Here is a 22,634-nt window from a genome sequence, read left to right on the forward strand (position 1 = left end):
GTCTATAGTCTAGTCTATAGTCTAGTCTATAGTCTAGTCTATAGTCTAGTCTATAGTCTAGTCTATAGTCTAGTCTATAGTCTAGTCTATAATCTAGTCTATTGTCTACTATTTGGTTTTGTCTTTAGTCTAGTCTGTAGGCTAGTTTATGGTCTATTCTATAGTCTAGTCTATACTCTAATCTATAGTCTTGTTTATAGTCTAGTCTCTAATCTAATCTCTAGTTTATAGTCAGTTTTCAATACTTCTTTTTAATGATGATTAAGACCGGATTTCCTTTTTGAAAAAAGAGAAGTCAACTCATATATATGATTATAGAAAACACTCTAATAAATAATTTAAAATCCATAATGATGATGATAAAAATTTAGAAATAGAAATGATATTTATAAATTCACTTTCTTTAATATTTTTCCATAACTAATTTTTTGAAGACAATTCAATTAAAACTGTAATAAAAAGTATACGCAGAGGTCTTTCTTTCTTTCTTTTAACAAAAACTGGAACGAAAGGTGTGTTTTAATTGATTTTAAAAAAAAAAAAAATATAAAAAAACTTTGACTACAAAAACGGCTAAGAAGTAAATTTATTACTCAGACCACAGTTTTTTTGTAATGAATTTAAACTAAACTTGCAACAAAGTAGAATTTAACTTCGTTTGAATCTTAGCAAATAACAGTCACCCTAATAAATTAACTAAAATTTCATATCAGTTTCTTGTCTATGATTTATTTTCTAGAGCACTTAACTTTCTCATCTATATTTTAAATGAAAATAAGTAGAAAAAACACAAATTATTTACATGATTATATCTACGTACGTACGTACGTACGTTTGACTAGTAGTGTAGTATACTATAGTACTCTATTGTTGATGATGATGATGACAGTAGTGGTATAATTTTATTAAGATCTTTTTTTACATATTTTTGTTGCAACAATCTATTTAAGATTCAGCCATCATAAATTTACTTACATAGAGACAGATAGACTGTAAGACACACAGACGGACCGAGGAACAGAATCAGACTTTTAAAAGTCAGCATTAGCAGCTACTAGTTTTGTTTATTAAGTTTGTATTACTAAAAAAATAGCATCAAACACATCAGCAGCGTTATTTATGCTGATGAAGCTTGTGAGAAGCTTTTAACAAGAGTAACTAACGTTTCATTATTACTATTATTTGCTTAAACATAAATATTTTCAGTTGTTGTTTATAATTTTTCAAATACCTGACTTTATGTTGTTGTTTTTGTTTTATACTTGAGATAATTTTAAATTGTTGTGTTGAAATACGTGTCGGCAACATTGAGCTGACTGCCTGCCTGCCAGCCGGCTGACTGGCTGGCAATGACGCCAGAGTGGTAGTTGTTGGAGAAGTGTAAACTTTGTATGAATATTCGTTTAATGCATTTTAATTGAAAAACAAAAACTCTGAGAATGTTTACTTTTTTCAAAATTTTTAATTTATTGATGTTCAAAAAAATTATGTCGCCAAACTTCAAAGTCAGCTTTTTAATAACTTTTCTAATTGTGGATTTATATAAACCGGAAACAAAATCATTTAAAGTTAAATCTCTTCAAATTTATTCGACCGTGGCTATGAGAAAAATAGTTTTGGATGAGGCTTATGTACAGTGGGATAGAGTTAATGGCAGGATTGATAATTGTTGTGTGAAAACCGCCTTCCTATACACGAATAAATATAACAGGTTGATTAAAGAGGACAAAAGAATCATGTTCAAATTAGTTTTAATTCTAGTTCTGATTTATTTTAGTTTTGTTCTAGATTTATTTTAGTTCTGTTCTATTTCTGTTCTAGTTCTAGTTCTGTTCTAGTTCTGTTCTAGTTCTGTTCTAGTTCTGTTCTAGTTCTGTTCTAGTTCTGTTCTAGTTCTGTTCTAGTTCTGTTCTAGTTCTGTTCTAGTTCTGGTTCTGTTCTGGTTCTGTTCTGGTTCTGTTCTGGTTCTGTTTTGGTTCTGTTCTAGTTCTGTTCTAGTTCTGTTTTAGTTCTGTTCTAGTTCTGTTCTAGTTCTGTTCTAGTTCTGTTCTAGTTCTGTTCTAGTTCTGTTCTAGTTCTATTCTAGTTCTGTTCTAGTTCTGTTCTAGTTCTGTTCTAGTTCTGTTCTAGTTCTGTTCTATTTCTGTTCTAGTTCTGTATTGTTATGTTCTGTTCAGTTCTAGTTCTGTTCTAGCTTTTTTAAAGTTCTGTTCTAGTTTTGTATGAGTTCTGTTTAGTTCTTGTCTAGTTTTGTTCTGTAGTTATTGTGTTCTGTTCTAGTTTTGTTCTAGTTCTGCTCTAGTTCTGTTCTAGTTCTGTTCTAGTTCTGTTCTAGTTCTGTTCTAGTTCTGTTCTAGTTCTGTTCTAGTTCTGTTCTAGTTCTGTTCTAGTTCTGTTCTAGTTCTGTTCTAGTTCTGTTCTAGGTCTGTTCTAGTTATGTTCTAGTTCTGTTCTAATTCTGTATTGTTATGTTCTGTTCTGTTCTGTTCAGTTCTAGTTCTGTTCTAGTTTTGTTTGAGTTCTGTTTAGTACTAGTCTAGTTTTGTTCTGTGGTTGTTGTTTTGGTTCTGTGGTAGTTCTGCGCTCTCAATCAGACTGAGTAAAAGATAATGTTGTTTACAAATTTATCATTTTTCTAACCAAAGAACCATTATTCTGTGGTTATTGTGTTCTGTTCCAGTTTTGTTCTAGTTCTGTTCTAGTTATGTTCTAGTTCTGTTCTAGTTCTGTTCTAGTTCTGTTCTAGTTCTGTTCTAGTTCTGTTCTAGTTCTGTTCTAGTTCTGTTCTAGTTATGTTCTAGTTCTGCTTTAGTTCTGTTCTAGTTCTGTATTGTTATGTTATGTTCTGTTCTGTTCAGTTCTAGTTCTGTTCTAGCTTTTTTAGAGTTCTGTTCTAGTTTTGTTTGAGTTCTGTTTAGTACTAGTCTAGTTTTGTTCTGTGGTTGTTGTATTGGTTCTGTGGAAGTTCTGCGCTCTCAATTAGACTAAGTAAAAGATAATGTTGTTTACAAATTTATCATTTTTCTAACCAAAGAACCATTATTCCATCAATGCCTTACGGTTCCAAACAACTTTGTTTACATAAAAAGAGTTTTCAATTTATTATCAATTTAATCTTAATGTTCAAACCTACTCCAATGTAACATTTTCATTTAAAAAAAACATGTTCCATCTAACTGTTTTACTAACGTATTTTCTTATTCGTCTACTTTTTCAAACGACGGACACCTTTTCTCCCAATTGAGTTGTCTGTCTTATCATTTGCTAAATGTTTATAATATTTACTGGTTTTTTGTTTCCAATAACTAATCTAAAAAGTTACACAAATAGATTGATTTAAAAGAAAAACAGCAGCTTCCCTGACAGTCGGGTTATTGATGTGGTGATGATAATGTATGTATGTGGTCTTCTATTAAATTGCCATATATTTTGGAGGCTGGAAATGTTAAAGACAAAAAAAAATAATGTTAATTAAAACTGATTTATGTGTTAAAAGTTATGAAAAAGTTTAAATATGAACAAGTGATATTGGGAACAGGATTAATGGTGTGTTCAGCAAAACAAGACAGGTTTAATTTAGCGGTTCTTGTTAAAAACGCATTTAACCAAAGATAAACTTAAAGTGTAAAGAATTTATTATAACTTTTCTATAAGGAAGATAGAAATATTTCAGTTATTTACATTGTTTACATAAATGGAAGCTTATTAGCAAGATTATATACCATTTGTAATTTGAATTATTTATTTTTTATAAATATCTTTTTAATATTTTTTTAATTAATAAATAATCTTTCTTTTTTTTCTCATCTCAGGGTCGTCACACAAAAACTGGTCAATTGGCTGCCATAAAGGTGATGGATGTCACCGAAGATGAAGAGGAGGAAATCAAATTAGAAATTAATGTTTTAAAAAAATACTCAAATCATCGTAATATTGCCACATATTATGGTGCTTTCATTAAGAAATCACCGCCCGGCAAAGATGATCAACTTTGGTTGGTCATGGAGTACTGTGGTGCCGGTTCGGTAACCGATCTAGTTAAGTCAACAAAAGGACAAAGTCTCAAAGAAGAATGGATTGCATATATCTGCCGTGAAATACTGCGCGGTCTGGCCTATTTGCATTCGAACAAAGTTATACATCGTGATATTAAAGGACAAAATGTTTTACTCACCGATAATGCCGAAGTTAAACTAGTAGATTTCGGTGTCTCAGCACAATTGGATCGTACAATAGGACGAAGGAATACGTTTATTGGTACACCATATTGGATGGCACCCGAGGTTATTGCATGCGATGAAAATCCCGAGGCGACCTACGATAATCGTTCAGATTTATGGTCATTGGGTATAACAGCATTGGAAATGGCCGAATCACAGCCACCGTTATGTGATTTACATCCCATGAGAGCCCTATTCTTGATACCACGTAATTCACCGCCCCGCTTGAAATCTAATCGAAAATGGTCGAAGAAATTTCAGAGTTTTATAGACACGGTACTTGGTAAGTGTTGTCAATTTTTACGTTCACAATAAGTATAATTCATTATAAACACTTTTTTATTTAAACAGTGAAAGATTATCATCAGAGGCCTTATACAGAACAGTTGCTAAAGCATGCCTTCATTAAGGATCAGCCTACAGATCGTCAAGTTCGTATACAATTGAAGGATCACATCGATCGTTGTAAAAAACGCAAACAAGAAAAAGAACGTGAAGACTATCGTTACTCTGGCTCCGATAACGATGATGACGAACCACAAATTGCTGGTGAACCAAGTTCAATTATTCAAGCACCCGGTGATACATTGCGTCGTAATTTCCAACAAATTCAAGAGGGTCGTATTGCCGCCGAACAACAGCAGCAGCAACAGCAAATGGCTGCGGTGGCGGCTGCACAAGCGGCAGCTCAGGCTCAACAGCAGGCGGCACAGGCTCAACAACCGCAGGCAAATCGTAATCAGAAACCACCATCGGTAAGTTTATGTTTTTCAATTATGAGGGAGTAGTTTTTCTTGAATTCAGTTCTAGTTCAGATTTAGTGTAGTTCTACTTCAGATTTGGTTAAATTTTAGTTTAGTTCTAGTTCAGTTCTAGTTTAGTTCTAGTTTAGTTCTAGTTCATTTCTAGTTCATTTCTAGATCAGTTCTAGTTCAGTTCTAGTTCAGTTCTAGTTCAGTTCTAGTTCAGTTCTAGTTCAGTTCTAGTTCAGTTCTAGTTCAGTTCTAGTTCAGTTCTAGTTCAGTTCTAGTTCAGTTCTAGTTCAGTTCTAGTTCAGTTCTAGTTCAGTTCTAGTTCAGTTCTAGTTCAGTTGTAGTTCAGTTCTAGTTCAGTTCTAGTTCAGTTCTAGTTCAGTTCTAGTTCTGTTCTAGTTCAGTTCTAGTTCAGTTCTAGTTCAGTTCTAGTTCAGTTCTAGTTCAGTTCTAGTTCAGTTCTAGTTCAGTTCTAGTTCACTTCTAGTTCAGTTTTAGTGCAGTTCTAGTTCTGTTCTCGTTCAGTGTTAAAAACAAATATTAAATGAATGTTAAAATGAATAACTTTATCTCTTTATCCAGCGTGATCAACGTCAACAAATTGAAGAGCCAGGACCACCATCACGTCCTGCTTTACCACAACGTTTAATTGTCGTACCAGATCCTCCACATGCCAATCGACCATTGCCTCCCACACCCAAAACATCCGAACCAACTGCCCAAACCCCGCAACAACAGCAACGTAATTCACAAAATAATTTCAAGCCATCGGTATGTATAGTATGCTTTTAACTTTTAAAAATTAAACATTTTTAAAATAATTGTAATGTTAACTTGTGTATGTGTGAACGTCCCCCCTTCAACTCCATTGCCATACTAACCCCGCCCTCTTGCATATCATTTGCATTATTATTGTAAAGTAATAATAAAATAAAATATTGAAATTATATAAAAAAACATCATCGACATCATGATTAAGTTAAACTTCCTCTGTAAACATAAAATCATTAATAGTTAACAGTGAGTGATAAAAATAATGAAATGGTTTGTGAAATTGTCTTAACTAATTTCTAGAGAAGATTCTAAAGTTTCTAATAATGTTTGCAATACAACGATGATAAGTGTTATGAGTTATACGCTGTATAACTTGAATACCTTGATAAAAAGTTGTGTGGTTTTGTTTTTTATGAACATTTTTGAAAAATTCACTTTAAATACTCTATTGTTTAAACACTCACTGTTTACATTTCATGTTTAATTTTTTTGTAAATATTTTTAAAACATAAATCATGTGAAATGTCCTCATTATTATAGTATTTATAACATTTTCATATATAGAAATATTTTGTATATAATTTTAGTTTTCTTCTTATCCTGTTTATTACAATTTATTCCATTATTACGAATTTCCTTTTTTTATGAAAATTTTATTTAAGATTTGTTATAATTTGTTTTATTTATTTTCTATTTCTAATAATTTTTCATTTCATGTTTAAACCAATTAAATTATGATGTGTTGTGTTGTGGCCCTCCCCCGTAACTCCAAAAATATCTATCTATATTTATCCATCATTATCGTCATCAAACAAAACATCACATTGTCCAACAAATTGCAAAAAAAAATATATATATATAAAAATAAAACAACTATACTCCATCACCAACTACTCCCACACAATTGAACAATTGAAACACTGAAAAAAATACAAAAACTTTAATACACTGTAAAAAAAATACACAGTTACCACCAAGGAGACCTGAGGTATGTTATTTTATTTTTAGTTTTTGATTTTATTTTCTTTCTTTTTATGTTTGAAAACAAGAGCTATTTATTTCCTTTCCTTATATTTACTTTTGAAATAATACATACTATGATTTTTCCAACTATGTATTGTTTTTTTTCTACTTTCCTTAAGTTATTCTATTTTCCTATATGTATTTATAGATTTAAACAGGGTGAACAAATTTTGATATAATTTAAGGATATATTATGATATTTTTAAACTAGTGTCATAATTATTATTATCTTGCCTTGAGATATATTCTCAAATTCATTAGAAAACTTAAGCAAGACATTCTGACATACATCTTATCAAATACTAGATTTGCTCACCCTGTTTTCTTTCTATATATGTATTTTTTTACATTCTACACACCTTTTAACTTTTTGCTTGTACACAAACAAAAACAACATACAATCACTTGTGATTCCTTTAATGCCATCCATATATAACACAAATCACTGACACTTCAATACTCTAACATAATTCACTTTACTCTTTGAGTTTTAAACAAATAATAAAATAACAAAAAAAAAAATTGAACAAACTTTACCCCTACGATTTACCTCTTTACTTACTTACCCCCACTCCATTGGAGGTTATTTCTGATTTTGTAACATTTCTACAACTAATATTAGTTTGAAAACACATTTAATCGTGGGTTGTTTGATAAGTTCAATGATAAATTTATTTTGGCAAAAAAAAAAAAAAAAAAACAGTAGCAATCAATATTTCCATATAATGTTTTATAAATAGGCAATGCTCAGTTTTAGTTAAGTTCTAGTACAGTTCTAGTTCAGTTCTAGTTCAGTTCTAGTTTAGTTCTAGTTTAGTTCTAGTTCAGTTCTAGTTCAGTTCTAGTTCAGTTCTAGTTCAGTTCTAGTTCAGTTCTAGTTCAGTTCTAGTTCAGTTCTAGTTCAGTTTTAGTTCAGTTCTAGTTCAGTTCTAGTTCAGTTCTAGTTCAGTTCTAGTTCAGTTCTAGTTCAGTTCTAGTTCAGTTCTAGTTCAGTTCTAGTTCAGTTCTAGTTCAGTTCTAGTTCAGTTCTAGTTCAGTTCTAGTTCAGTTCTAGTTCAGTTCTAGTTCAGTTCTTGTTCAGTTCTAGTTCAGTTCTAGTTCAGTTCTAGTTCAGTTCTAGTTCAGTTCTAGTTCAGTTCTAGTTCAGTTCTAGTTCAGTTCTAGTTCAGTTCTAGTTCAGTTCTAGTTCAGTTCTAGTTCAGTTCTAGTTCAGTTCTAGTTCAGTTCTAGTTCAGTTCTAGTTCAGTTCTAGTTCAGTTCTAGTTCAGTTCTAGTTCTAGTTCAGTTCTAGTTCAGTTCTAGTTCAGTTCTAGTTCAGTTCAAGTTCAGTTCTAGTTCAGTTCTAGTTCAGTTCTAGTTCAGTTCTAGTTCAGTTCTAGTTCAGTTCTAGTTCAGTTCTAGTTCAGTTCTAGTTCAGTTCTAGTTCAGTTCTAGTTCAGTTCTAGTTCAGTTCTAGTTCAGTTGTAGTTCAGTTCTAGTTTAGTTCAAGTTCACTTCTAGTTCAGTTCTAGTTCAGTTCTAGTTCAGTTCTAGTTCAGTTCTAGTTCAGTTCTAGTTCAGTTCTAGTTCAGTTCTAGTTCAGTTCTAGTTCAGTTCTAGTTCAGTTCTAGTTCAGTTCTAGTTCAGTTCTAGTTCAGTTCTAGTTCAGTTCTAGTTCAGTTCTAGTTCAGTTCTAGTTCAGTTCTAGTTCAGTTCTAGTTCAGTTCTAGTTCAGTTCTAGTTCAGTTCTAGTTCAGTTCTAGTTCAGTTCTAGTTCAGTTCTAGTTCAGTTCTAGTTCAGTTCTAGTTCAGTTCTAGTTCAGTTCTAGTTCAGTTCTAGTTCAGTTCTAGTTCAGTTCTAGTTCAGTTCTAGTTTAGTTCTAGTTCAGTTCAAGTTCAGTTGTAGTTCAGTTCTAGTTCAGTTCTAGTTCAGATCTAGTTCAGTTCTAGTTCAGTTCTAGTCCAGTTCTAGTTCAGTTCTAGTTCAGTTCTAGTTCAGTTCTAGTTTAGTTCTAGTTCAATTCTAGTTCAGTTCTAGTTCAGTTCTAGTTATGTTCTAGTTAAGTTTTAGTTCAGTTCTGGTTCTTGTTCAAATTCTATTCCTGTTGTATTACACTACTACTTGAATGTTCTGCTTTTACCAAGTTTTGATATTTTTGAAAAATTTACAATTTTACAACAAATATTCAGTAAATGAAAAATTTTGATTTTGTTAAAAATTGCATTACCGAAAAATTTTAAAAAAGATTTTCTTAATTATAATATTTAAAAAAATCTTTTATAAATTTAAATTTAATTTAAAAAAATTTTTGTATTCCATTTAAATATCATTATAAACTTATCAAAACAACCCACATTCACAGAATTACAATTTGGCCCAGAAACACAAGAAAAACTTTCAAAATTATATCAATAACTATTACACAAGAGAAAAAACAAAAAAACAAACAAAAAATATGAAACCAACACAATTGCATTATTTTTGTACAACTTTAAGTTTTTCTTTTAGTAAAAAAACCTTCCTTTAAACTCATTTCCCCTATAATAATATATATAATATGCTTTATCCTTCCATATGTATATGTGTGCGTTGCATTTGTGTTTGTATTAGTAGTTGTATTAGAGTGAACTTCCTTTGCTATATTAACTTAACCAAACATTATTAACTTTAAATTCTAGTTAAACTTTTATATAAATTATTAATATTCTAATTGAAATTTTGCGAAAAACCTAAAAAAAAATAAATATATTTTTTTACATTAATAATAACTAACGATTGTTTGCTTTAAAGTTTGTTTAATATTTTACTTTTGAAATATGTAACAATGGCAGTTGAGATAATTGTAATGGGATTTCTATGGATTCTAGAGATTCATTTAATTATTTCACTTCAGCCATTGAACAGAAATAGTTATTAAAATAAAATATTTAATGCAAACAATCAATTAATTTATTAAATTAACAAATAATAATTTTGTTTTTCTATAAATATTCTTTTTCGATTACATGTTGCTTTGTTAATGAAATAAACTGAGAATAACTTACTAACCCATTTTTTTTTAATAAAAACTAAATTAAGCAACTAATGCTGCTGCCTGCTTCCAGTTAATTTATAACAAAAAAATACTAAATATTCAATGTTGTTAATGCAAAAGTAAAAAAATTTCAATAAATTAAAAATTCTATTTTTTAATAAAATTATCTTGTTGACAACACTCTAATGCTACTTTTACTATTTTTTACATTTTAATGTAAACTTTTTTTTTTTTGAAAAAACCAACACGTTGCAATTGAAATTGGCGATCAATCAAATGTAAATGAAACTACAAATTGATAAAAAAAATCAAACACAACTTTAAACTTCACCTCTTCCCCTACAAAAAACAAACTAAAAATAATCGAAATCACCAACAATCAACCCACCAACCAACACCAAATCACCACCACCACCAACCAATTCAAATCAAATCCTACAACAATATTTTGTTTTGGTTTTTCTTTTTTTTTGTTAATATAAACGACACTACTCTTAAAACCCCCAACACTTGTTGAACTTGTTGAAAACCTCCATGGCCATACATTATTATATATTGTTTTCTAAATCACCATCACATTCATCACTATCAAACCAACCACAATTCCAAAAAAAAAAACAAAAACCAATCACTTCCCATCATACAAAATACAAATACAAAAAAAATATATATGTAAAAAAAAAACATTAGGATTTGGATATGATAGCAGCACAATTAAATGAATTGGGCGTCTCTCAACAGCCACAACCACAAACAGCAGCATCGTCCTCTGGCGGCGTTTCATCTTCATTTGGCCAACAACAAGCTCAACCGGAAGCACCACCACGCAGTAATCGTCAATCTGGACCACCGTCATCTGCCTCGGGTTCTGGCAAACCAGCTGCACCTCTACCCTCGTCAGCGGCCAATAATCATCATGTTGCAGTTTCAAATCCTTTAGATCCCTTGGATAGCAGCGATTCGGATAGTGAACCCGATGAGCCCAACGATCATAGACGCAATGATGGCACGCTATTGGCAAGTGATCCACCAAAACCACTGTAAGTATATATTTTAGATTTTTATTTCTTTCTTATTAGTTGAAAAGTTAAATGGACGCATTAAAATTAAAAATGTTATTCAAGTTTGACTGAATATCCGGTTTTTTGGAATAGACCTATTGTGGGGTGGAATTGAAGAATAAACTTCAACAAAATTAAAACTGATCTTTAAAATTTAACTAGAACTGAACTAGAACTGAACTAGAACTGAACTAGAACTGAACTAGAACTGAACTAGAACTGAACTAGAACTGAACTAGAACTGAACTAGAACTGAACTAGAACTGAACTAGAACTGAACTAGAACTGAACTAGAACTGAACTAGAACTGAACTAGAACTGAACTAGAACTGAACTAGAACTGAACTAGAACTGAACTAGAACTGAACTAGAACTGAACTAGAACTGAACTAGAACTGAACTAGAACTGAACTAGAACTGAACTAGAACTGAACTATAACTGAACTAGAACTGAACTAGAACTGAACTAGAACTGAACTAGAACTGAACTAGAACTGAACTAGAACTGAACTAGAACTGAACTAGAACTGAACTAGAACTGAACTAGAAATGAACTAGAACTGAAGTGGAACTGGACTAGAAGTGATCTAGAACTGAACCAGAACTGGAACAGAACTGGAATTTAATTAGAACTGAAATAGAACTCAACTAGAACTGAACTAAAACTCAACTAGAACTGAACCAAAATAAAACAGAACATAAACGGAAATTAAATAGAACGGATCTACCTACTAAGCAATAAGTTTAGGAATTAAAGTTTAATATACTTTCATTTTCTCTCTTTATTCTCAATATTAATAAAATTTCTTTTCCACTTTCTTCTCTTTAATATTTTATTTTCGGTTTCGTTCAAAAAAAATATTAATTTTTCTTTTCCTATTCTTGCGATTTTTAAACATTTTTAATTTTATCTACGTTTGTTATTATGATCTTTTTCTGTTGCTTTTGATTTGTTTAAACAATAGTCCTGAATTTTCATATAGGCCTGGCCTGGTGCCAGTATCAGAGGATTCAACTACACCCATGACACATGGCAGCGGTGGACCACCAAATCGTCCTTTGCCACCCACACCCGATGATGATGATCAAGCTGGTGATCGTACTTTGATAATGAAAAGGGTAAGTACTAAACTGTTTTTTTAATATATTTTATATTTAAATTAGTGAAGTATTTCACTTCGAAATAAAATCTTTATTAAGGTATTTATTGAGTTTTTAGAATTTTTAGCAACCATTTTTTTAAAAACAAAATTCCAACAGAAATAGAAAAAGTTTTTCTTTTCGGTTTAGTAAATGTTGAAAAAGAAATTGGTGATTTTTTATTATTGTTATAGTTTTAGAGATTTGTTTCGTTTTTAAAAGCAAGTAGTAAAAAAACAAAGGTGTGGTTTGAATTTTAAAACAATGTCTATTTAACAATTTTAGATTTTTCTTTTTATTTTAATAATTTTCAAAAAATTAACTAAAAAAGTTTTAAAACAAAATTTGTTTTATACAAAGTAACAAACCAATAAATATAAATAAAAAAGTGTAATTTATTGTAAAAATTAAATACAAATTTTTAGTCTATGTAAAATTTGTTTATAGAAAATTAAAAAAAAAATAAATACAAACAACCAAAACAGGTTTAGGGTTTTATTTTAATTATTGTATTGAATTTATCAGAAACAAAAAAAAATTATTAATAATAAGTGGTTGCGGTTCTTTTCAATAATTATTTCTCTTGTTTTTTTTAATTTATAATTAATTTTAAAAATAAACAAAATTTATTTGTTTAACTGAGTTAATAGAGTTTATAATTTTCCTTTTATTAGTGAAATTTTGCAATTATTTTTCGTGAATTTTCTATTTTTTTCAAATTTTATTTGTTTTACTTTTTTCATAAATGTTTAGTAATTATTATTTCTTTTTCATAATAAATAAATGAAACGTATATATGCATATTTTTTTATAATTTTGCACTTTAAATTTTTATTTAAAAAATACTCTACAATGCATTTTTCTATAATGCACTTATGTTAAAAAATTATATCATAATCGTTACATATACATACATATATATTTGTATATATACTCATTAAAATATATATAAAAATATTTATTTATTTATTAAAAATTATTCGATATCAAAAGTATTGAAATTATAATAATCTCATCGTTTTCATAAATGAAATGAAAAACATATATTCATATCGCCGAGAATGAAATTCATGAAAAATAAGCAAAATATTTAGTATTAAAAATTTACTACAACTACTTGTTTCTCCTTTTTAGAGATATGACCATCTATCATTATTCTACGTAGTAGAGATTTTAATAATTATAAGTCGAGAGAGAAATTTAGGCCGTTGTGGGTGTGAGAGTACAGTTTTAATTATAACAACTTGAACAGGACTAGAAATGGAATAGAATCAGAACAAAACTAAAAAAGAAATAGAACATGAACAAAACTAGAAAAGAACTAGAACCGAACTAAAACAGAACTAGAACCGAACTAGAACCGAACTAGAACCGAACTAGAACAGAACTAGAGCAGAACTAGAACAGAACTAGAACAGAACTAGAACAGAACTAGAACAGAACTAGAACAGAACTAGAATAGAACTAGAACAGAACTAGAACAGAACTAGAACAGAACTAGAACAGAACTAGAACAGAACTAGAACAGAACTAGAACAGAACTAGAACAGAACTAGAACAGAACTAGAACAGAACTAGAAAAGAACTAAAACAAAACTAGAACAGAACTAGAACACAACTAAAACAGAACTAGAATAGAACTAAAACTGAACTAGAACGGAACTATATAACGGAAATAGAACATGAACAAAACTAGAAAAGAACTAGAACCGAACTAAAACAGAACTAGAACCGAACTAGAACCGAACTAGAACCGAACTAGAACAGAACTAGAACAGAACTAGAACAGAACTAGAACAGAACTAGAACAGAACTAGAACAGAACTAGAACAGAACTAGAACGGAACTAGAACAGAACTAGAATAGAACTAGAACAGAACTAGAACAGAACTAGAACAGAACTAGAACAGAACTAGAACAGAACTAGAACAGAACTAGAACAGAACTAGAACAGAACTAGAACAGAACTAGAAAAGAACTAAAACAAAACTAGAACAGAACTAGAACAGAACTAAAACAGAACTAGAATAGAACTAAAACTGAACTAGAACGGAACTATATAACGGAACTAGAACAAACTAGAACTGTTCTAGAACAAAACTAGAACTGTACTTACAACTTCTCAACGCAATCAATTCTTTAATAAGTTCTCTCTCTCTCGTTCTTTCTCTCACTCATTCTGTACTCTTCTAAAATTTCATAATATCTTGTCTTGCTGTAATTTTTTTTAACTAAAAGTATTCATACAATTAATATTCCTCCCTCCCCCTTTATATAAAAAATATATATTCAAAATCCTAACGAAAAACAATCAAACCTATAGAAACTCGAAAATCAAAATCGTTTACAAAAATCCGCATCGACATCGTGTGCCAATCGTCCCAAAGATAAACTACGTGATGAAGCCTTATTGCGTGAATGGGATATTGAGAAATTCTTTCCGAAAAAAGTGGGTGGTGGTGGAGATGGAATACCCTCTGGTGTGGCTAGTTTATCTAGAGGTTTGAGTAACTCGAATAGTAGTACCTTGAAAGCTGATTCCAAATTGCAAAGATGCAGCATGGCCGAAATGTCAACCAGACAACAGCAACAACAGCAACAACAACAACAAACACCAAAAGGTTTTCAACCATTGAAAACCACAAATCAACAAACCAAAGAACAGCAACCACAGCGTGCTTCCATGATTGGAGCTAATCTTAATAATAAGTCAACAAATGGAACTAACACCAACAACAACAATAATAATAACAATAGTAATAAGTCTACTTCATCAACCTCTACAACATCCTCATCATCGTCTTCCTCGCCATCAACGACTACATCGCCTAGTAGTAATATAAATAATAATAATGCCTTAACAAAAAGTGCCACCAATGCCACACATAAACGGCAAGAGTCTGACTCAAAATTGCCACAAAACTTTATACGCGGTTTCCGTCGCGAAAATTCGGATTTCTTCCCTCTTACCAAGAGACACTCAGCCGTGCTGGTCAATACAAGTCTGCTGCAACAGCAGCAGCAACAACAACAATTACAGTCTTCCACAACGGCAGCACAAAAGCAACCCTTCGGTTCAGCCTCACAGAGAGCTAGCTCCATAATACAACGTAATAGTATTTTCAAAACTAATGATTTAAATAAAACTAAAGATTCTAATAAATCAGTGCCAAAAACCGCTGCCACCACCTCAACGACCTCAGCGACTACAACAACAACAGGTGCTGCTCCCAACAAAACTAGCTGGACTAGTAATTTAACTGGTAAAAATTTAGATTTCTTACGTCTACGTCGCGAAAAGACTGAATCTTTTATAGCTTGGCATAATTCTGCCGCCAAACAGCAATTATTTGCCCAACAATTGGTGCAACAACAGCAGCTACAATCGCAGCAACAGCAGCAGGTAAACATTGCTTCTTCTACTACTACTACTACTACTACATACTACTTCCTCCTCTTGTACTACTACTACTTCAATATTACAAAACTAAAAATATAAAAAAATTAATTAAGAAAAATTAAAAATCAATAAAATTTTCTTTTTAAACTCATACCCCAGCAAATAAAACAACAACATACATGCATAATTAAATAGTTTTCTCAAATGTCTGCCTGTCTTTCTCTTTCTATTTAACTGTAACTGTCTTCATGCATAATTAAAACCTTTCTGTATCTCTCTCTCACTTCTCCTTTCCCTCGAAATGTATTGTCTCACATGTAACAACAAATTTTGTACAATTTTCAATTTGAAAATTCCATTAAATTCATAAATTGTATTCTTTCTACTCTTTCCTCTCTCTCTCTTCCCCTGGGGAAAAGAAACATAAAATATCCTTAAATATGTGTGTATTGTTGTTCCGAGTATATTTTGTCTAAAACAACAACAACAACAACAACAAAAAACCACTACAAAATTGTTGTGTATTATTTTGTATTTGCAACCTTCATACTTACTTACAACCAACTATCAACTTTACCTATTAGTAACTTACTTAACTCTCTGCTCCCCCTTCCAACAAATCATCTAGCAAAACCAACCAAAAAATTAACAATATGCTGCATACAACATTAGTACAACAATCTAAAACTACATACATACATCCTCTAAACATATTAGTTGCTATTATTAGTATTTGCTTTAAAAACCACAATAGAAAAAAATCAAAATCAACTAAAAAACCAAAAAATTGCTGCTGCTTAAATAAATTCTGATTTTCCCTGGTAGTGGAAAAAATTTACAGAGATCAACAAGAGTGGAGTGGTATTTTTTTGTCAGTGACAGTGTAACATAAAGGTGTAACAGTCTATTGTTTTATACAATATTAAAACCACTTTTAAATGTCATTTACCAGGACTTACAAACTTCAATTTGAAGTGGTTTATAAAGAGTTTAATTTAAATCTTTTTGTATCCTATCTACCTTGATCATCAACGATGGATATACATATATGAATTTATTTTCTCATTCCGTTTGTATTACACTAAATATTGGTCTAGACTCTAGACCTATAAAAGATTGTATTAATATAATTTCCACACAAAAAAATTTTAATTGATACAAGTTGTTTGGTATTGAAAACGGGCATAATCGGTTCACCTCATACAAGTGGCTCCCGAAATACAGTTTAAAATGTCATGACTTGCTTTAAATAACCAGTGTATCAATGAAATTAAAATTTCATGTTTTTGTAGCTCTTAAACCCCGATACTCTATCAAGTTTTAAAAGTATCGGTCAATAAATGAACCTAACTCTCGTATTTGCTCGCCCTTAGCAAAGTCTTTAGTTTAATCTATATTGCAGTCAATAGATAAGTCTAAAGTCTAAGCTATAGTCAAGTTCAGTGTCTAGTTTATAGAAATATCTATGGTCTAGTGTATAGTCTCGTGGCCTAGTCTTGACTACAGAGAGGCCTATAGTCCTGACTATGGACTGGCCTATAGTCTGGACTAAGGACTGGCCTATAGTCTTGACTATAGAAAGGCCTAAAGTCTCGACTATGGACTATAGACTGGCCTATAGTCTCGACTATATAAGGCCTAAAGTCTCGACTATAGTCTGGTTTAAAGACTGGCCTATAGTCTGGATTAAAGACTGGAGTAGCCTATAGTCTGGACTATAGACTAGTCTAGCCTATAGTCTGGACTATAGACTAGTCTAGCCTATAGTCTGGACTATAGACTAGTCTAGCCTATAGTCTGGACTATAGACTAGTCTAGCCTATAGTCTGGACTATAGACTAGTCTAGCCTATAATCTGGACTACTAGTCTATAGTCTGGAGTATAAACTGGTCTATAGACTAGCCTATGTTCTGGACTATAGACTAGCTCATAGTCTGGACTATAGAATAGCCTATAGTCTGGACTATAGACTAGCCTATAGTCTAGACTATAGACTAGCCTATAGTCTCGACTATAGACAAGCCCATAGTCTGGGCTATAGACTAGCCTATAGTCTGGACTATAGACAAGCCCATAGTCTGGACTATAGACTAGCCTGGACTTTAAACTAGCCTATAGTCTGGACTATAGACTAGCCTATAGTCTGGACTATAGACTAGCCTATAGTCTGGACTATAGACTAGCCTATAGTCTGGACTACAGACAGGCCTTTAGTCTGGACTATAGACAGGCCTATAGTCTGGACTATAGACAGGCCTATAGTCTGGACTATAGACAGGCCTATAGTCTGGACTATAGACAGGCCTATAGTCTGGACTATAGACAGGCCTATAGTCTGGACTATAGACAGGCCTATAGTCTGGACTATAGACAGGCCTATAGTCTGGACTATAGCTGAATTTTGAAGTTAGTAGCTTTTACGAACTTTTAGGCAATGTATCCAGGTATTTGGAAATATTTTAAATCTTAAAATTTTTCAAATGTTAAAACTACACCACTGTTACACTGTCAACGAAATGAAAATAAGAATGAATTCCTAAACTAAACTAAAGAATAATTTAAACATAACCTTGAAAAATATCTATCTACGCCTCTAAGCAAACAAAAACATATAATAACATTTAATTTGCTTTATAATTGTAAACTGTAAATTGTAAATAATACAATACATTTTCATTTCTAACATGTAATTTGTTGTAATTTTTTTTTATTTTTTTTGTATAATTAATAGTTTTTAACAAACATTAACTAACTGTTCTCTTCCTATTCACCAGCACCACGCACTTCTCACCTAACTCATCATTTGTTATTTTGGTTTAATAATAAATAACAATTTGTTAATAATATTCAATTAAACCTTTAAACAAAAAATCACCAATTATTTTAAATTTGTTTTATTATCCAAACTACATTTACAAAATAGCACGTTGCATTGTTTTTGTTTTGTCAATGATTTTTAAATGCATTTGAAAAAATTTGTTTAGTTGTACATTTAAAAAAAAATCCATTAAATATTATAGATTTATTATATGTTTTATGTATAAGTTTTAAGTTTGTTTTAATGTGTATTTTTTATTATAAATTTATGTTAGCTTTTAAAAAGCATGCTTTTTGTGTCTCTTTTTTATGTTTTTTTTTAAATTATTATTTTTATTTTTTTTTAATTTAAAAATTTCACTTACCATTTTTTAATTTCATAAAATTTTTGGTTTCATTTTCCTTTTTATTTTCCTTTAAACAAAAAAAGAACCTCTACCATTTATGTAAAAAAATATTTTTTTTACATAATTTTCGCCATTTTACTCTGCTATATTAATTGTTAATTCAACTAATTGCACATTTAGTTGCTTAAGTATTGCTAATATTAAAATAATATGAATTCCTTAAAAAAACTTAAATTTCCTTAACAGTTAATTGTTTAAATTTACGTTGGTAGGTTTTTTTAGGATCATATTAGGGTTTTAAAAAATGTTGATATTGTTTCCAACTAATATAAAACAAAATGGATGCTAATGAGACTTTAGTTAGTCATTTCTAGGTTAGAGTTAGTTTTTAAGGCAATGTATATAATGTTATATTTATTTAAAAAATACTTTATAGTTTAAGCCAAGTTTAGATTAAAAATTTAAGTTTTAGTATAGATATAGTTCCATTCTGGTTCAGTTCTAGTTCAGTTCTAGTTCAGTTCTAGTTCAGTTCTAGTTAAGTTCTAGTTCAGTTCTAGTTCAGTTCTAGTTCAGTTCTAGTTCAGTTCTAGTTCAGTTCTAGTTCAGTTCTAGTTCAGTTCTAATTCAGTTCTAATTCAGTTCTAGTTCAGTTCTAGTTCAGTTCTAGTTCAGTTCTAGTTCAGTTCTAGTTCAGTTCTAGTTCAGTTCTAGTTCAGTTCTAGTTCAGTTCTAGTTCAGTTCTAGTTCAGTTCTAGTTCAGTTCTAGTTCAGTTGTAGTTCAGTTGTAGTTCAGTTCTAGTTCAGTTCTAGTTCAGTTCTAGTTCAGTTCTAGTTCAGTTCTAGATCAGTTCTAGTTCAGTTCTAGTTCAGTTCTAGTTCAGTTCTAGTTCAGTTCTAGTTCAGTTCGAGTTCAGTTGTAGTTCAGTTTAGTTCTAGTTTAGTTCTAGTTCAGTTCTAGTTCAGTTCTAGTTCAGTTCCAGTTCAGTTCTAGTTCAGTTCTAGTTCAGTTCTAGTTCAGTTCTAGTTCAGTTCTAGTTCAGTTCTAGTTCAGTTCTAGTACAGTTCTAGTTCAGTTCTAGTTCAGTTCTAGTTCAGTTCTAGTTCAGTTCTAGTTCACTTCTAGTTCACTTCTAGTTCAGTTCTAGTTCAGTTCTAGTTCAGTTCTAGTTCAGTTCTAGTTCAGTTCTAGTTCAGTTCAGTTCTAGTTCAGTTCTAGTTCAGTTCTAGTTCAGTTCTAGTTCAGTTTTAGTTCAGTTCTAGTTCAGTTCTAGTTTAGTTTTAGTTCAGTTCTAGTTCAGTTTTTTTTTTTTTGATAAGAATTGCATTGTTCACACGATTTACTAAAACATGTATTAAGTGAACTTCTTTTACTAAATTTTACCGAATAATTACCCAAATATTTAAAAACGAAGCAAAAATAGTTCTAAAGGTATTGTATGTTTATAGTCTATAAAAATAAGCTTTAGCACAATTATAACTTTAATTATTATTAAGTTAAACGTTTTGAAAGCTTCGTATGTATTCTAATAGTTTACAACTTTGTCGTACAAGGTTTAACAGTTTCAATATAAAGCATTTTTCTAAATCATAACAAAACGATAACTAATATCCATTCATTATTGAAAGCTTTACCTATTCAACAGCTTTATGCTTAAACTATATCCAAGCAAAGTCATCTTACATAGCTTTCTTTAAATGTACAAAATTGTTTTAAAGCTTTATATTTTACTATGTTTTGGCCAACAAATGCATACATTTTAATTCTAATTGTAAATAAATTATAAATACTCTTTATAGAAATAAAATATTGTGGTTTAATTAAAATAATTTTGTTTGTAATTAAAATTTAATTATTTTTTTATTGTGTTTTTGTTTTGTAAACTATGAAAGTTGTTGTGTAGTTACAATGATCATAACGATGATGATGCAATTGTTTACCTGCTGTTTCCAAAAATCAAACTATTTTATTTAATAATAAAAACATATATTGGCAAATAACATTTAACTTATTGTTTTATGTAAATTTATAAGCTTTAAAACAAATTTTGTATATTTAAGGCAAATAAAAATAAATTGAATCATTTTAAATTTGTAAAAGTTTTTCTCGTCATGTGTATTGTCTTTTTTTTGGGTATTTCCTGTTTATTTTTGAATAGTTTTTAAGTATATTTTCTTCAGTGTATTTGTATGTGTTCATTTCTCAGAAAGAATAAAGAATATTAGATTTTCTTTATTTGGTTTTCTTAGATTATAAGTTTGTGTTTCATTAATTAAAGGGTTTATTCTTCATTTAAATATCATTAAGAGAGGGAAATATTCAGCTCATTGGCATTCATTGTAATAATAATATTGCGATTTTTAAAAGGTGATACTGCTAATGTAGAAATTCAAGCTAAAATGATTAAAAAAAGTTAATTTATAGATCTGTTCCAGCAAAGTTTTAGTTCAGCTCTAGTTCAGTTCTAGTTAAGTCTTAGTTTACTTCTAGTTCAGTTATAGTTCAGTACTAGTTCAGTTCTACTTCAGTTCTAGTTCAGTTCTAGTTCAGTTCTAGTTCAGTTCTAGTTCAGTTCTAGTTCAGTTCTAGTTCAGTTCTAGTTCAGTTCTAGTTCAGTTCTAGTTCAGTTCTAGTTCAGTTCTAGTTCAGTTCTAGTTCAGTTCTAGTTCAGTTCTAGTTCAGTTCTAGTTCAGTTCTAGTTCAGTTCTAGTTCAGTTCTAGTTCAGTTCTAGTTCAGTTCTAGTTCAGTTCTAGTTCAGTTCTAGTTCAGTTCTAGTTCAGTTCTAGTTCTGTTCTAGTTCTGTTCTAGTTCTGTTCTAGTTCTGTTCTAGTTCTGTTCTAGTTCTGTTCTTGTTCTGTTCTAGTTCTGTTCTAGTTCTGTTCTAGTTCTGTTCTAGTTCAGTTCTTGTTCAGTTATAGTTTTGTTAGTTCTATTTCTGTTCTAGTTCTGTTCTAGTTCAGTTCTAGTTCTGTTCTAGTTCTGTTCTAGTTCTGTTCTAGTTCTGTTCTAGTTCTGTTCTAGTTCTGTTCTAGTTCTGTTCTTGTTCTGTTCTAGTTCTGTTCTAGTTCTGTTCTAGTTCTGTTCTAGTTCTGTTCTAGTTCTGTTCTAGTTCTGTTCTAGTTCTGTTCTAGTTCTGTTCTAGTTATGTTCTAGATCTGTTTTAGTTCTGTTCTAGTTCGGTTCTAATTCAGTTCTAGTTCTGCTCTAGTTTATAAGCATATCCTCAAATTAATCGATTGTTTATCGATATCAACGTTATGCTAAAATCGTTCCAAATCCTTTTCAGCTTGAATCTCACATTAAACATCCACCATAAGTCAAGCATCAGGTGTTTTATCCATTCACCATTAATAAAATAAAAATTGTATTTAAACAAAACCTTATACCCTGTCCATTTCATAGATTATGTGCTAATAAATTAATAATACTAAAATACTTATATTTTATTTTCTTCTATTCTTTTATTCTTAACAATAGAATCGTAATACCGAAAATCTTGGTACACCCGGTACTCGCACCAGCAGTGTTTTGCCCGATTTGCTTAGTCAAGCCTCACCAGCAACACCACCACGTCACGATAAATCATCCAGTGAGGAGGTAAGTGATACGAGTTTATTTCGTATATTATTTTCATTTCATTGTGACTTTTCCAAATTATTTATTTATTAATTTTGTTTTTAATTATAAATAATAATTTAATAATTTAGTTTGAGATTTTTGTAAAAGAATATAATTTTAATTAAGCGCTTTGTTTTGTTTATTTTTTGTCGTTTAGTTTATTGTTTATTAACGTTTGTTTCATTTTGATTAAAAAAAAAACTATAAACAAAAACGTTGTCTTTTGTCAACAAATTTACTAAATTTGTTATGGCCATTAATAATACATAAATTAAATTAATTATAGTTTTAGATATTTTCTTTGGTTTTTCTTAAATAATAAAGACAACAACACACATTTATGTAGGAAATTATTAAATTTATAATTCAAAGATTTTAAAGAGTTTTTTTTTAAATGTCAATTACACCATTTCCAAAATAATATTATAAATAATAAGTTCTAGTTTAATAATAGTTCGGTTCTAA

The 22,634-nt window shown here is 30.4% G+C and overlaps 1 protein-coding gene across 10 annotated transcripts in view; it reads left to right on the top strand.

Annotated features, from left to right (window-relative positions):
• The window catches only part of LOC111686932 (misshapen-like kinase 1), a 59,615-nt gene extending 37,380 nt beyond the window's left edge, over positions 1–22,235 (top strand). For 4 of the 10 annotated variants that reach the window (XM_046951285.1, XM_046951286.1, XM_046951288.1 and 1 more), the window contains exons 4-11: positions 3,813–4,503; positions 4,572–4,975; positions 5,555–5,743; positions 6,714–6,734; positions 10,474–10,823; positions 11,810–11,963; positions 14,308–15,387; positions 22,029–22,235. In XM_046951285.1, coding sequence (XP_046807241.1) covers positions 3,813–4,503; positions 4,572–4,975; positions 5,555–5,743; positions 6,714–6,734; positions 10,474–10,823; positions 11,810–11,963; positions 14,308–15,387; positions 22,029–22,220 — 3,081 coding nt within the window. In that variant the 3' untranslated portion in view covers positions 22,221–22,235. The remainder of the gene's footprint in view (positions 1–3,812; positions 4,504–4,571; positions 4,976–5,554; positions 5,744–6,713; positions 6,735–10,473; positions 10,824–11,809; positions 11,964–14,307; positions 15,388–22,028) is intronic. The other 6 variants (XM_046951292.1, XM_046951293.1, XM_046951289.1 and 3 more) reach the window with 6 other exon arrangements.
• Positions 22,236–22,634: the final 399 nt, after the last annotated feature.

Source organism: Lucilia cuprina, chromosome 5 (genome assembly GCF_022045245.1).
Source record: "Lucilia cuprina isolate Lc7/37 chromosome 5, ASM2204524v1, whole genome shotgun sequence".
Taxonomy (NCBI): Eukaryota; Metazoa; Arthropoda; class Insecta; order Diptera; family Calliphoridae; genus Lucilia; species Lucilia cuprina.